This window comes from Hippopotamus amphibius, chromosome 1 (genome assembly GCF_030028045.1).
Source record: "Hippopotamus amphibius kiboko isolate mHipAmp2 chromosome 1, mHipAmp2.hap2, whole genome shotgun sequence".
Taxonomy (NCBI): Eukaryota; Metazoa; Chordata; class Mammalia; order Artiodactyla; family Hippopotamidae; genus Hippopotamus; species Hippopotamus amphibius.
This window is the reverse complement of record NC_080186.1, coordinates 199152577-199164988: the sequence shown is the minus strand read 5'-3', so window position 1 is coordinate 199164988 and position 12412 is coordinate 199152577. Positions and strand designations below refer to the sequence as shown.

Here is a 12412-nt window from a genome sequence, read left to right as displayed (position 1 = left end):
TGGCATGTGGGATCTTCCCTGACCAAGGCTCAAACCCATGTCCCCTGCATTGGCAGGCAGATTCTGAACCACTGCTCCACTAGGGAAGCCCGGGGTTTGCTTTTAATCTTCGTATGACTGGACCAGAGCAGCCTTTAGAAGAGGACCACTTTTTCTTCCGCATTCTCTACCCAGTGATTGTGACTGCTGGGAACACGCCCTATTCCTGGCCCCTAGAAGCCCCCATGATTATAACTCTGCTCCTTCTGGGTGTTCTTTCCTGAGACTCAGGCTCTCCTCACAGGTGTGCACATGCAGGTCTCTGGAGCTCTCTTTTGCAGCTCTCCTCTCTGGTGCCCTCCCTTTGAGCGCCTTGAGCTCCCTTGACCTGTGAATTCCCAGCTCCATCTCCTCAACCCAGGGAGACAGACAGCTGTTGCATGATCCAGCGGCTGGCAACTCTGCAGGCAGTAAGCTGTGGCAATCGTAGGCTGCCCCTGGTTTGTTTCCCTCAGAAGGAACACTGTGCTTGCTGCCTGATGTTCAGCGTCTGAAAACCACTGTTGCATATTACTGTCTAGGGTTTTCTTTAGTCATTTAAGGCAGAAACACTCCTTACTTTTTAGTCTAAATTTTCTTACATAAGAATGTCATTAGCGCAAAAGGGAAACAAACCTGTATTTGAAAAGAAGTTGTGGCCCAGCTTACAAATTGAAGTTCCTTCTTTTACTATGAAGGGAGTTGAGTTGAGTTGTTAAATTTTTCTCATTTATAAGCCTGGTCGCTGACTTACTTCTTCGTTCATTTACTAATGAGTTTTAGTGTTCTCCAGATATTTTACTAATATTTAAATGTGCCACAAAGGCTGTGGAAATCACCTGTTCCATATCCTGTCCTGACACCCTGTAGTACCTCAGAAGGGTCCTTGCAACTCTCAGGAAACATACTGAGGTCATGTCTATTCCTGAAGATCTTGATGACCCTAAATCACCCCCCTAACACACACATGCTCACACACCGTGTGACAATGTCAGCACCTGTGGGACCTAGCAGAGCAAAGTCCAGAGGGGCCGTCATCTTTAACAACTGATGCACGAACACCAGGACCTGCTGATCTGACTCTGGAAGGCCACACTCATTAGGGGAGGCCTTTCAGCATTAACCCCTCCCAAGTGGTCCTTGGGTGTCCCTTAGCTAGCATTTATTGAGTAATCATAGTATCTCTGACTGTGGGGTTAGATGCATTACATTTATAATTTCATTTAATCTCCAGAGCTCACACAAGACCAGGAACAGGACATGTTCTCTCCAGTCAGAATCGCCGGGTCGAGTACTCAGAAGGGTATCATCGCTGTGTTGAAAAAAAATCAGTTCTATTTTGAAGGCTGCTCTTGTCCAGCCTAACAAAGCCTAAATGCAAACCTCAAAAGGATCTGTTTCCAAGTACGTGTCCATTAAAAGAATCATGGTTAGTCCTAAAGAAAAGTCACTTTCTATCCAATGAAGAAACAATTATTTTTCTATTATATAAATAACAAAAGCTCATAGAAAATTCTCAGCAGCCACTAAGACCCCTCATGAGTTAAAATTAGGCACACTGGAGTTGCCCTGGGGAGATGAGTCTGTCCTATTGCTACCTGTTCAAGGCCTTGGGCCTCTCTCTTCAGAGTGGGGATTTCCAACCTGGGGGCCACAGACTTCAGGTCATATCTCATCTCATTTAATCCTCTCAGTCTCTCACTGAGGTATAGGTAAGGTTATTCTTACTTTTCAGGTGGGAAAATTAGTGTTTAGAAATGCTCATAAACTTGCCTGTAGGTCTCACAGCTGGCATTTGTTTAGAAATGCTTAAATGTATCAAGAAGTAGGACCATTATTCTAGAGAATTTGGCACTTTTCTATACAGAGTCACTAGGTCTCAGGATGACATGAGGCCTCACTTAGGGGGCCTTTCCTGAGATTTTAGGAGATAATGACAAAGCAGCTCTGTCTGGCTCTTGGGAATGTCATTGTTACTTTGAAAACAGTTTTTTCAAGACTTGAGCTCTGATTCATTCAATAGAAACTTTTATGACGAAGCACCACAAACGTAAAAGAAAGGCACACCATTGATTCCTTGTACGTCTTCCTGCAGCTGCAGATATTTGCAGGGGGAGCTAGTCTGTGTACTTTATCGGTCTGTCTGCTTGAGCAGGGGTGCCTGTTCTACAGGTCTCTTGGCCGGCAGACTCCGAACCTCTCTTGCGATGGGGGAGGCTGCTTCTGGGAGAAGGTGTGGATTCGTGGTCCGTGGGAACAGGGCCTGTGTATACTCAGGAGTCTGCACCTGAGCAGGAGCGACCACACAGGTCCTCTGTAAATGGACCAGACCTGATGTCCTGGGGTTAGAGTCCAGTAGAGGCAAATCGGGTGCACGATGACACTTCTGCCCCTGCCAGTTGTCAGGAGTGAGGCCCAGTGACAGGCTGGCCTGCAGGGAAGAGATGACTCAGCCAGGCCTGCGATCTGATATGGAGGGATGAGGGGCAGGCTGTTCCTGACCATTTCCTTTCTATAAAACTTAAACATAGAAGTGCTCATAAATGTTAGGGGAATGTGATTGAATGGCAAGGAGAAATCGGCTCAGTAGCCGTTAGTCTATGGGTTTATGGAAATGAAGAAAGACCATTTCACTCAAAATCTGAATTATCCCAGGATTGCTGTTCTCATTTAACATCTCAGTCTGTTCGAGACCAGAACATATCTGTAAGTTAGGACAAACGCAGAATCATATGTGAGTCAGCTTGTTTTGAGTTTTCACTTACTGTGAGTAGGTGAATTCTGTTCTGTCTGAGGGTAGATCCAGCCCTATCATAGTTGTGAGTATGCAGACCTGGTTGGGTGAGAAATGTGTCCAGGCCACAGTAGAATTTCTAAGGACTGATGCTGATGGTGAGGGGGCGAGGGAGTGAGGGTGAGGAAGGCACTGCAAAACTAAGCACATGGTGATGTGAAGCCAAAGGACTCTGAGAACTTTTCACATGGAGGCAAGGGAGGACTCACAAGGACTAGGTGGTACCCAGAAGAGGCCAGGAAGCAAGCCAAGGCCTGGAAGAAACTGATACTCCCAAACACACCTGACTGTGGGGCCAAAGTGAACCCACATCACTTCAGACTAAATATCTTGCTCTGGCATCCTGTACTGTCTCATACCATGTATGCCTGTGCCCACCTTGCTTCAGCTGCAAGAACTTCTTTCTGTTCCTCCAACTTGCCAAACGCATCCCATCCCACCTCAGGGCCTTTGCATGTGCTACTCCAGCCACCTCAAGTGCCTCCCTTCCCCCATGCCGTATTTACATGATTGGTTTAGTTATACTCAGGTCTCAATCAGATGTCCATCTTTGTCTATCCTGTCTGAAGGAACCCTCAGCCAGGCACCCTCTGTTACATGACCTTGTCTTATTGACTTTACAGCACTCATCACTCTCTGAAATCATCTTAGTTTTTGTTGACTTATTTAGAGTCTGAGTCCTCCTACTGGAATGTAAGCACTACAAGAGTAAGACCTTTTTTGTTTATTTAATTGGTCATTATATCCCCAGTGCCTAGAATAGGACCAGGCTCCTGGCCAGTGTTCAATGAATGTCTATCCAACGAGTAAAGGGATGCATGAAGTCAAACACAATTGAAGAGAGAACCACATCACATATCAGCCAAAACAATCTGTATGGTTACTTATCTGAGAATGAAGGTCTGTGCTCTGCTATGTGTGTGCATTTTTGTGTTGTGTTTAAGTGCCTCACATTACTAAGGGCTTTGTAAATATTAGATAATAGAAGATCATTTTTACAAATTCTACTCTTGTTTCAGCTAAACTAAGTTGGTCCTTTGTAGACTAAGTAATTAAGGTGGCTCCGAGGGCAAGGCAAACTTCGATAGGTCATATCCACAGCAAATCTGAGATATCCTCAGTTGAGTTAAAAGATATTGAATTTATTGGTAAATTATTTTTAAAGTAAATCTTAAGTTTATATACAGGTAAAATAAAAACCAGAATGTGTGCTAAGTTTATATAAAAAACCAGCATGTGTATTAAGTTAAAATAGTTACTTTTAACTTAATATTTTCATAACTCAGCCAAAAAGCAGGTTTTTTAATTCTTGTGGGCAAATCTTAGCTAACGTGTTGTAGTGGCATTTTTTTACAGATAAATCTGAGTCTGGTATGTGCATTTTGATTGTGAGATTTGGAGCTGTAATTAGCGCACGATTGCAATGTGACCTTCCTTGATTATAGCTGAGACCACAGGCTAATAGCTGGAGTGCAGGGTAGCAGTGTACGCTGACCTGACCTTTCTGGATTTCAGTCTCCTCACTGGAAAATAGGAGGGTGAATTGGAGAGTGAGAATAAAATGAATAACCCCAATGCAGTATTCTTGTGTTTCTTATATCCAACCCCTATACTGAATCCATGTATACACTGTGGTTATCAGAAGCTATTTTGTTAAGACACTTTATATTTTGAAAAGAGACTTGTGATATGAATAAAACTCAAGCCATCCTCTCCTTTTACCATCTCCCATAACACAGTCAGATTACTAACTTTTTAGCAGCCTCTTTTATTTCTATTGCATTTATCTAGAATTTTTTCTTCCTTTGGTTGATGTTAGTGCATGAATACTTAGGAGAGACTATTTGGTCTACAGGTGATACCTGGACTTCTGCAAAGGCCTCTGAAGGCCCTCAGATACCCATCGTATTAAAATGTGTCCACCCTGCTGTTTTGGTGATCTTCCTGAAGTGCTCTGGGAGTGGTCAACCAGGGGACACGTAAAGATTGTACTTTGAGAGCAGCAAGTGAAGTTTTGTCTTTTCTTCTTGGTAAGGCAGTATTTCCTCTGAAGGAAAAGAAGGCTTCAGCTCAAGCTTCCGTGACAGGCCTTTTCACAAAATTAAGCAATATAAATTTTGCTAAATATCTCCTAAATATTAAAGAATTCAACCAAATCGTTCGCAATTAAATATTTTTCAAAAATTTTCAGAAGTTGAATGTATGTGGACATACAACTCTTTACTATGCTACGTTTCACCTAATTACCGTGATCATCCCTCCTGCACTCAATTCTTACAGTGCATTCTTCACCTTTTATAGATGTTGGATCATAATCTCACCATTTTTACATTGCAAAACTTTACATACTTCTTTGAAATATAGGTATTCATAAGTAAAAGATACATGATATCAAGTCCTTGTTGAGAAAGCAACTGTGTATTTTACCTTCCCCCCCCCAGCGTTTATTGTCCTTTTATCAGTTAAGTAATTACAGTTTATGAGAAAATACAAAAAAAGAAAAAAGCACAATGAAGCTCTCTTAACCCCACTATCAGAAAATAACCCCATAGGAACCTGAGATCATACCATTCATGTTATTTTATAATGTGACTTTTCTTTATGTAAAATGTTAATACTACTCATTTAATGAAATGTTCTTCTAAACATGATCTTTAAACAACCACATGATATTTCATCTTATAGCTATTCGTAGCATAACCCTTATGTGGGAGGCAGTGTTGGTAGGTAAGAGAACAGGGTCTGAAACAGACATCCTACTTTTTACTAGCTGGGACCATGGCCAAGTTATGGACTCATCCCATTCCTCCATCTCCTTACCTGTAAAATGGGGATAACAATAGTACCAGCTTTATATTGGGTAATTTGAAGATTAAATAAATTGTTACATATGGTACTTAAACACTCAGAGCACTTACAATAGTGCTGTAATATAATCTATTAGAGTATTATTGTTATTATCTATAATTTTATTATTCTAATAGAATAATTACCTGACACATGATAAGAACTCAGTGAACATTCATTATTATCTATATTGTTTTTAGCTTTTTGATATTAGAATACTGTGATGAGTATCTTTGAAGAAAAAAGGCTTTTGCTCTTGTCATATTATTTCCCTAAATAAATTTTTTTAATAAATTTATTTATTTATTGGCTGCATTGTGTCATCATTGCTGTGCAGACTTCCTCTAGTTGTGGTGAGCGGGGGCCACTCTTCATTGTGGTACACGGGTTTCTCACTGCAGCGGCCCCTCCTGTTGCGGAGCATGGGCTCTAGGTGCACAGGCTTCGGCAGTTGTGGCATGTAGGCTCAGTAGTTGTGGCCCGCAGGCTCAAGAGCACAGCAGTTGTGGCCCACGGGCTCAGTCGCTCCTCGGCATGTGGGATCCTCCTGGATCAGGAACCAAACCTGTGTCCCCTGCATTAGCAGGTGGACTCTTAACCATTGCGCCACCAGGGAAGTCCCTTCCCTAAATAAATTTTAGGCGTATTGACATCTTTGATGCTTGCTGCTAAGTCACCCTCTATGGTGGCTGTACTAACATCTACCCTCTATAGCACTCAGGGTAAGAGAGAAAACATCTACTTTCTCACTGTGAGTGATAATGTTCTGGAAGTGCATTGTGGTGGAAAATTGCAACTGCACATGTGAGGATTTTTGCAGTGTTCCAGAACCACTGAATATTGAACAATCGGGATCTATTCAATGTACTCTTTCTTTTTAATATTTATATAAAATATATTTAAATATAATATATTTAAAGTTTTATATTTATTTATATAGTCTTCTGGCGAAGATATGAAAAAATGAAAACATTCTTTTTTTGCATACTTGGTATATTAGTCTGAACTTTGCTTGAAAAGATATTTGTGTTGATAGGAAAATTTACACTTGACTACATTGTTAAGATATCTTCCCACATTAAAACTAATATTTCCTATTTTCAGAAAAAAGCGACAAGCCTTGGGAGCAGTCAACCCTCCAGAACTCAGGCTGGTGGAGCAGCTCCGGTCACCAAGGTCAGTCATTTCCTGAGCAAGAAAAGATCTCTACTCTGCAGGTGTACCATTAGTGGGTGGGGCTTGTAGAGAAGATAAACGGTGTTCATATATCACTGAAAGTTTTTGAACAGAGTACCATTTCTGTGCTGATGGGGCTAGTGTGAGGCGGGAGGCATGTAATTTCTTAATGATTTGAATGATTTAAAACCTCACAAAGCCATTTCTGTTATTATTCTTACAGGCATATAATAATGTGTCCAAAAATATTAATTATTACCATAAACATCTGTAAATAATATTTGAATTTTGCACATACCATGAGTAAAAATATAGTCTTCCCGCTTCTTTGGAAAAGAATTCAAATTATCTTCATAAGTATTAGCCACACTAGGCTCTTTGCTAAGTGTGCTATTATAATTACTATTCCTTTATACCTGAGGAAAGCTGAGCTCAGAGAGGTTATGTAACCTTGACAAGATCACAAAGCCAGTAAGACGGAGATAGGCTTCAAACCCAGGTTTACGGTTCACACAGGTCCTGGACCTTGTAAGCTCTGATTGAGCCTTCTTTGGTAATATAACACTATAGAGCTTTGCAACTTACAAAAATCACTGAAATTTTATTTTTCAAGGTAAGACGTAACTACAATTTTAGTTAGTAGTTTTCAATATATAAAACCATTATGTTCTTCCCATTTCAGCTTGTGACTGCCAGTGTGTCCAAGATTATCAAAAAACCTTAACCTACTTCAGGATTGCCTAGACAACTATTGTAAATAAGCATTTTTCCTTTAAAACTGGTAGCTGTCCTATGGAAGGCTGTGGACTTTCCCATGGATGTAACTTGCTTTGTGAAGAGTTCATATTTTAGTGCCTCCTGGAGCCTCAGCTGTTCTGTAAGCCCCTAAAAAAGTACCCAAACTAAAGCTCAGCTGAGAAATGAGAAGTTGGGCAAATGCATCTCAGCTACGGTTGCCCTTGTTAGTCTTCATACTCTGCTGTTTGGAGGTCTCCAACTAAAAAAGATTTTCTAGACATGTCCTTTCTTTTACAGTATTAGGACCTTAATTTAACCTATGCTTAAATTATGCCTCTGAAAATGAGAAGCCTCATTAGCAAAACCCCAGCCTCATGAGATTTAGTGAATTATTTGTAAATGGTTTCTAGAGTTGTCATTACCTAAACTCTTGGAGGGTCAGTACTTTGTGGAAAATCACACTTAGTCATTCTTTGTTGTTTTGTTTGTTTTGTTTTTTGGTTTTTTTTCCCCTTGAATTTATTGGTAAGAAGCAGTCCCTTTTCCATCTTTTTTCCCACATAGGAGTATCATCCAATCATTTCGAGGTGGAATGCTTATAAAGAGTTTGGCCACCCTCCCTGTCTCAGGAAGCTGTGGGAGGGAGTGTAGCTAGGCGGTGGAGACATTTAGCCACATAGTTATTGTTTTAGTTTACTGGCTAACTTGCAATTCTTTCCTTGGCTTCTGACACCGCCTTCTTCTCTCTCCATTCTTCTCTCTTTTGTTCTTTTTCACTGTGGTTTCCTGACTCCATTTCCTTCACCAGTTTCCTGGATATTAGTTTTTCCAGGACTTAATTCTTCATTCCTTCCTTTCTATATCTTTACCTCCTATAGAGAGTTAGAAGAAAAATACACATGCTTTCTTATGTTTCTTATTTTGCCTTTTGATGCCAGATTGTAAGGGCTTAGTATCACCATCATCTAAAAATGATCATTCCTGTGCATCGTTTAGAAAAGCTGGGGGTAATGACATGTGTGCTCTCTTGAAGGCTTTTATTACACAATTAATTATCATAACACACACAGGCAAATAATATTCTCCCGAAATGACAAAATAGTAGATGTAATTGGCAGTGAGAATTAGGCCTGGTTTTCTTGATTCTGGACACATTCAACTCGAAAGGTTAAAGTAAGTGACAATTTTACAATTAGGAAAACCTTAGTCTGTATTAAAAATTCAGTATTTAATGATAGAATGGTTGCCATGTATTACAGAACTGTTTTATTAGAATTCTTACAAAGTCAGTAATTATGTGCACAAATAATACCACTTCCGCCATTCAGTCCTGGGCTTGGAGGATCCAAAGCACTTATGTGGCATAGATATTTCTAACTCAATTATGATAAGATGTTTAGTGCTTAAAATTAAATTTTGATACATCAATAATGAGGCTATAGAAATTAGATTCTTATTAAATAAGAAAATAGTTGTGATCCGTAATCAGTCAGGCAGTTGTGTTACTGGAAGAGTTCTCAGGCAACTTCTGTTGTTACCACCAGCTTGTTCAGGTGAGGAAAATGAGGTTGAACTTGATCAGGAACGTCTCTACAGGAGACCACAGCTATTAAGAAGATGTACTGGTTAAAGTTATCAGTTCCAATTGGAATCCACTCAAGTTAGTTCAAACTAAAAAGGAATTTTTTCTATTTTTTTATGTTAAAACTTTATTTAAAATACAGCTTTTATTTTAATAGGAGAATTATGGAAAAGGAAGGTGGTTTTTTTTGTTTTGTTTTGTTTTGTTTCTTTCAGATCATCATTGGAGTATAATTGCTTTATACTGTTCTGCCAGTTTCCACTGTGCAACAAAGTGAATCAGCTGTATTTATGCATATATCCCCACATCCCTTTCCTCTTGAGCCTCCCTCCCACCCTCCCTATCCCACCCCTCTAGGTCATCGCCAAGCATCGAGTTGATCTCCCTGTGCTATGCAGCAGCTTCCCACTAGCTATCTATTTTACATTTGGTAGTGTATATATGTCAGTGCTACCCTCTCACTTCATCCCAGCTTCCCCTTCTCCCCCGCCACCCGTGTCCTCAAGTCCATTATCTATATTTGCGTCTTTATTCTTTTCCTGCTACTGGGTTCATTAGTACCATTTTTTTAGATTCCATATATATGTGTTAGCATACTGTATTTGTTTTTCTCTTTCTGACTTACTTCACTCTGTATGACAGACTCTAGGTCCATCCACCTCACTACAGATAACTCAATTTCATTCCTTTTTACGGCTGAGTAATATTCCATTGTATGTATGTGCCACATCTTCTTCATCCATTCATCTTTTGCTGGACATTTAGGTTGCTTCCATGTCCTGGCTATTGTGAATAGTGCTACAGTGAACACTGTGGTACATGTATCTTTTTGAATTATGGTCTTCTCAGGGTATATGCCCAGGAGTGGGATTGCTGGGTCATATCGTAGTTCTATTTTTAGTTTTTTAAGGAATCTCCATACTGTTCTCCATAGTGGATGTATCAATTTATATTTCCACCAGCAGTGCAGGAGAGTTCCCTTTTCTCCAACACCCTCTCCAGCATTTATTGTTTCTAGATTCTTTGATGATGGCCATTCTGACTGGTATGAGGTGATACCTCATTGTAGTTTTGATTTGCTTTTCTCTAATGATTAGTGATGTTGAGCATCTTTTCATGTGCCTCTTAGCCATCTGCATGTCTTTGGAGAAATGTCTATTTAGGTCTTCTGCCTATTTTTGGGTTGGGTTGTAGGTTTTTTTGATATTGAGCTGCATGAGCTGCTTGTATATTTTGGAGATTAATCTTTCGTCAGTTGCATCGTTGGCAAACATTTTTGCCCATTCTAAGGGTTGTCTTTTTGTGTTGTTTATGGTTTATTTTGCTGTGTAAAAGCTTTTAAGTTTCATTAGGTCCCGTTTGTTTATTTTTATTTCCCTTACTCTTGGAGGTGGTTCAAAAAGGATCTTGCTGTCATTTATGTTATGGAGTGCTCTGCCTATGTTTTCCTCTAAGAGCTTTTATAGTATCTGGCCTTACATTTAGGTCTTTAATCCATTTTGAGTTTATTTTTGTGTATGGTGTTAGGAAGTATTCTAGTTTCATTCTTTTACATGTAGCTGTCCAATTTTCCCAGCACCACTTATTGAAGAGGCTGTCTTTTCTCCATTGTATATTCTTGCCTCAGAGGGAATTTCTTAAAGGATAGCGGGTAGCTCCTAGAGAAAACCAGAAGGTTCAAACAGAAGGAATCTAGTTTCACAGCCAGGAACAATGCCCCACCACACCATGGGAGCTTCTCCTTGCTTCCACCACAGCTCAGCACCTATCACATTTAGGACTGGATGCCAGAAACTCTGGCACTGCCAATCTTAAATGCTGAAAGGCCTTATCATAACACAGATCTACTGGTGGGTGGTGCCTCCACACAAGATCATTTCCAAGCGCACCCTTGTGAGGCACAGCTGATTGGCCAGAGCAAGTCACATGCCTCAGCTCTGCTCCATGGGAATCTGGGGCTGGGAGTGCTCTGGTTCTTCTTTGGGAAGGCACATATTGATTAGGTGGGAAATGATCTGTATGTAGTGAGGATTTTTAAATGTATTGTCAGCTGCCAGCTATCCACTACAGAAAGGAAAACAAGGGAATTACCTGATTATAGGTTATTTAGCAACATTAGGCCTTTTAAACAGAAAAGAGTACAAACAGCTTTTCTCCCAGTTAGAGGGGGAGAAGATCTGCACAGGACTAAGCACCCACCAGAGAAGTCTTTCTGTGGTTTTGGTCCTGGTTCTGCCATAAATAGCTGTGTTAACTTTGGTAGCACAGCCCTTTTCCTGGGCCTTTATTTTCCTCATCCATGATATGAGTAAGGGGCTGAGTAAACTCTGCATGTTGTGGAAGGTATTCCAGTGTTGTGCCAGCCTCACCCACAGAACCCTTGGACCACACATGGTGTGGGTGATGACTCTGTTTGTTAAGTAGGTAAGCATTTTTATTTTAATAGTTCTGCGTGTGTTTTAATGTGCCGGAAAAAGTAAACTAGCACTTCAACCTCATGATCCCATGGATAGTTTTGCTTAAGACAAGACTAGATTAATGGTTAAAAAGTAAATCTGTTTTCTAAAATATTAGGTAAATATAGTCATGACAGATTAAAAAATATTAAGTAGGTAGTACACAGATAACCAAGGTTTGGGAAACAAGATCCAAAGCAGTAATTCTCATATTTTAATATACATATTGAATCAGTGAGTTTTTTATTAAAATGAAGATTCTGACTCAGGAAGTCTGGGGCGAGGCTGAGCTTCTTCCTGCTTTTCTAACAAGCTCCTGGTTGCTGCTGCTGATGGTCTGGCAGCCACATTTTGAGCAGCAAGGATGCTGAATTGTGCTGAATGTGGGTAATTTAGTCTACCTGTACCTGAGATTACCTAAACACTGATTAACGAATCTGGTTAAAATGCAGAGTCTTAGGTTCCAAGCCACAAAAATCTGATTCATGGCCGGGGGGTTGGGGGAAGGGCTGGGGGGGAGTGGTGGTGGTGGTAAGGTCCAGGATTTTTCTTTATTTAATAAATACCCTCCAGTTCCTCAGATGTGGGTGATGTGGGAGCCACATTGGGAGAAAGGATGTCTCAGGGAGTGGAACAGACCCAGCATATCTGGGAGCAATACCATCCCTCTTCATCGCCAAGGAAAGGAGCCCCTTTCTACCTGCCCTGCGGGATAAGAATCTTTGGAAAGTTTACTTCATAACCATGTAATTACTAATCTGTACTCTTGAGGAGCTCAGACATACTCACCCTCATTGAGGG

The 12412-nt window shown here is 40.5% G+C and overlaps 1 protein-coding gene across 7 annotated transcripts in view; it reads left to right on the top strand.

Annotated features, from left to right (window-relative positions):
• The window catches only part of CAST (calpastatin), a 114564-nt gene that overhangs the window by 32656 nt on the left and 69496 nt on the right, over window positions 1-12412 (top strand). For all 7 annotated transcript variants that reach the window (XM_057738738.1, XM_057738711.1, XM_057738749.1 and 4 more), the window contains exon 3: window positions 6764-6835. In XM_057738738.1, coding sequence (XP_057594721.1) covers window positions 6764-6835 — 72 coding nt within the window. The remainder of the gene's footprint in view (window positions 1-6763; window positions 6836-12412) is intronic.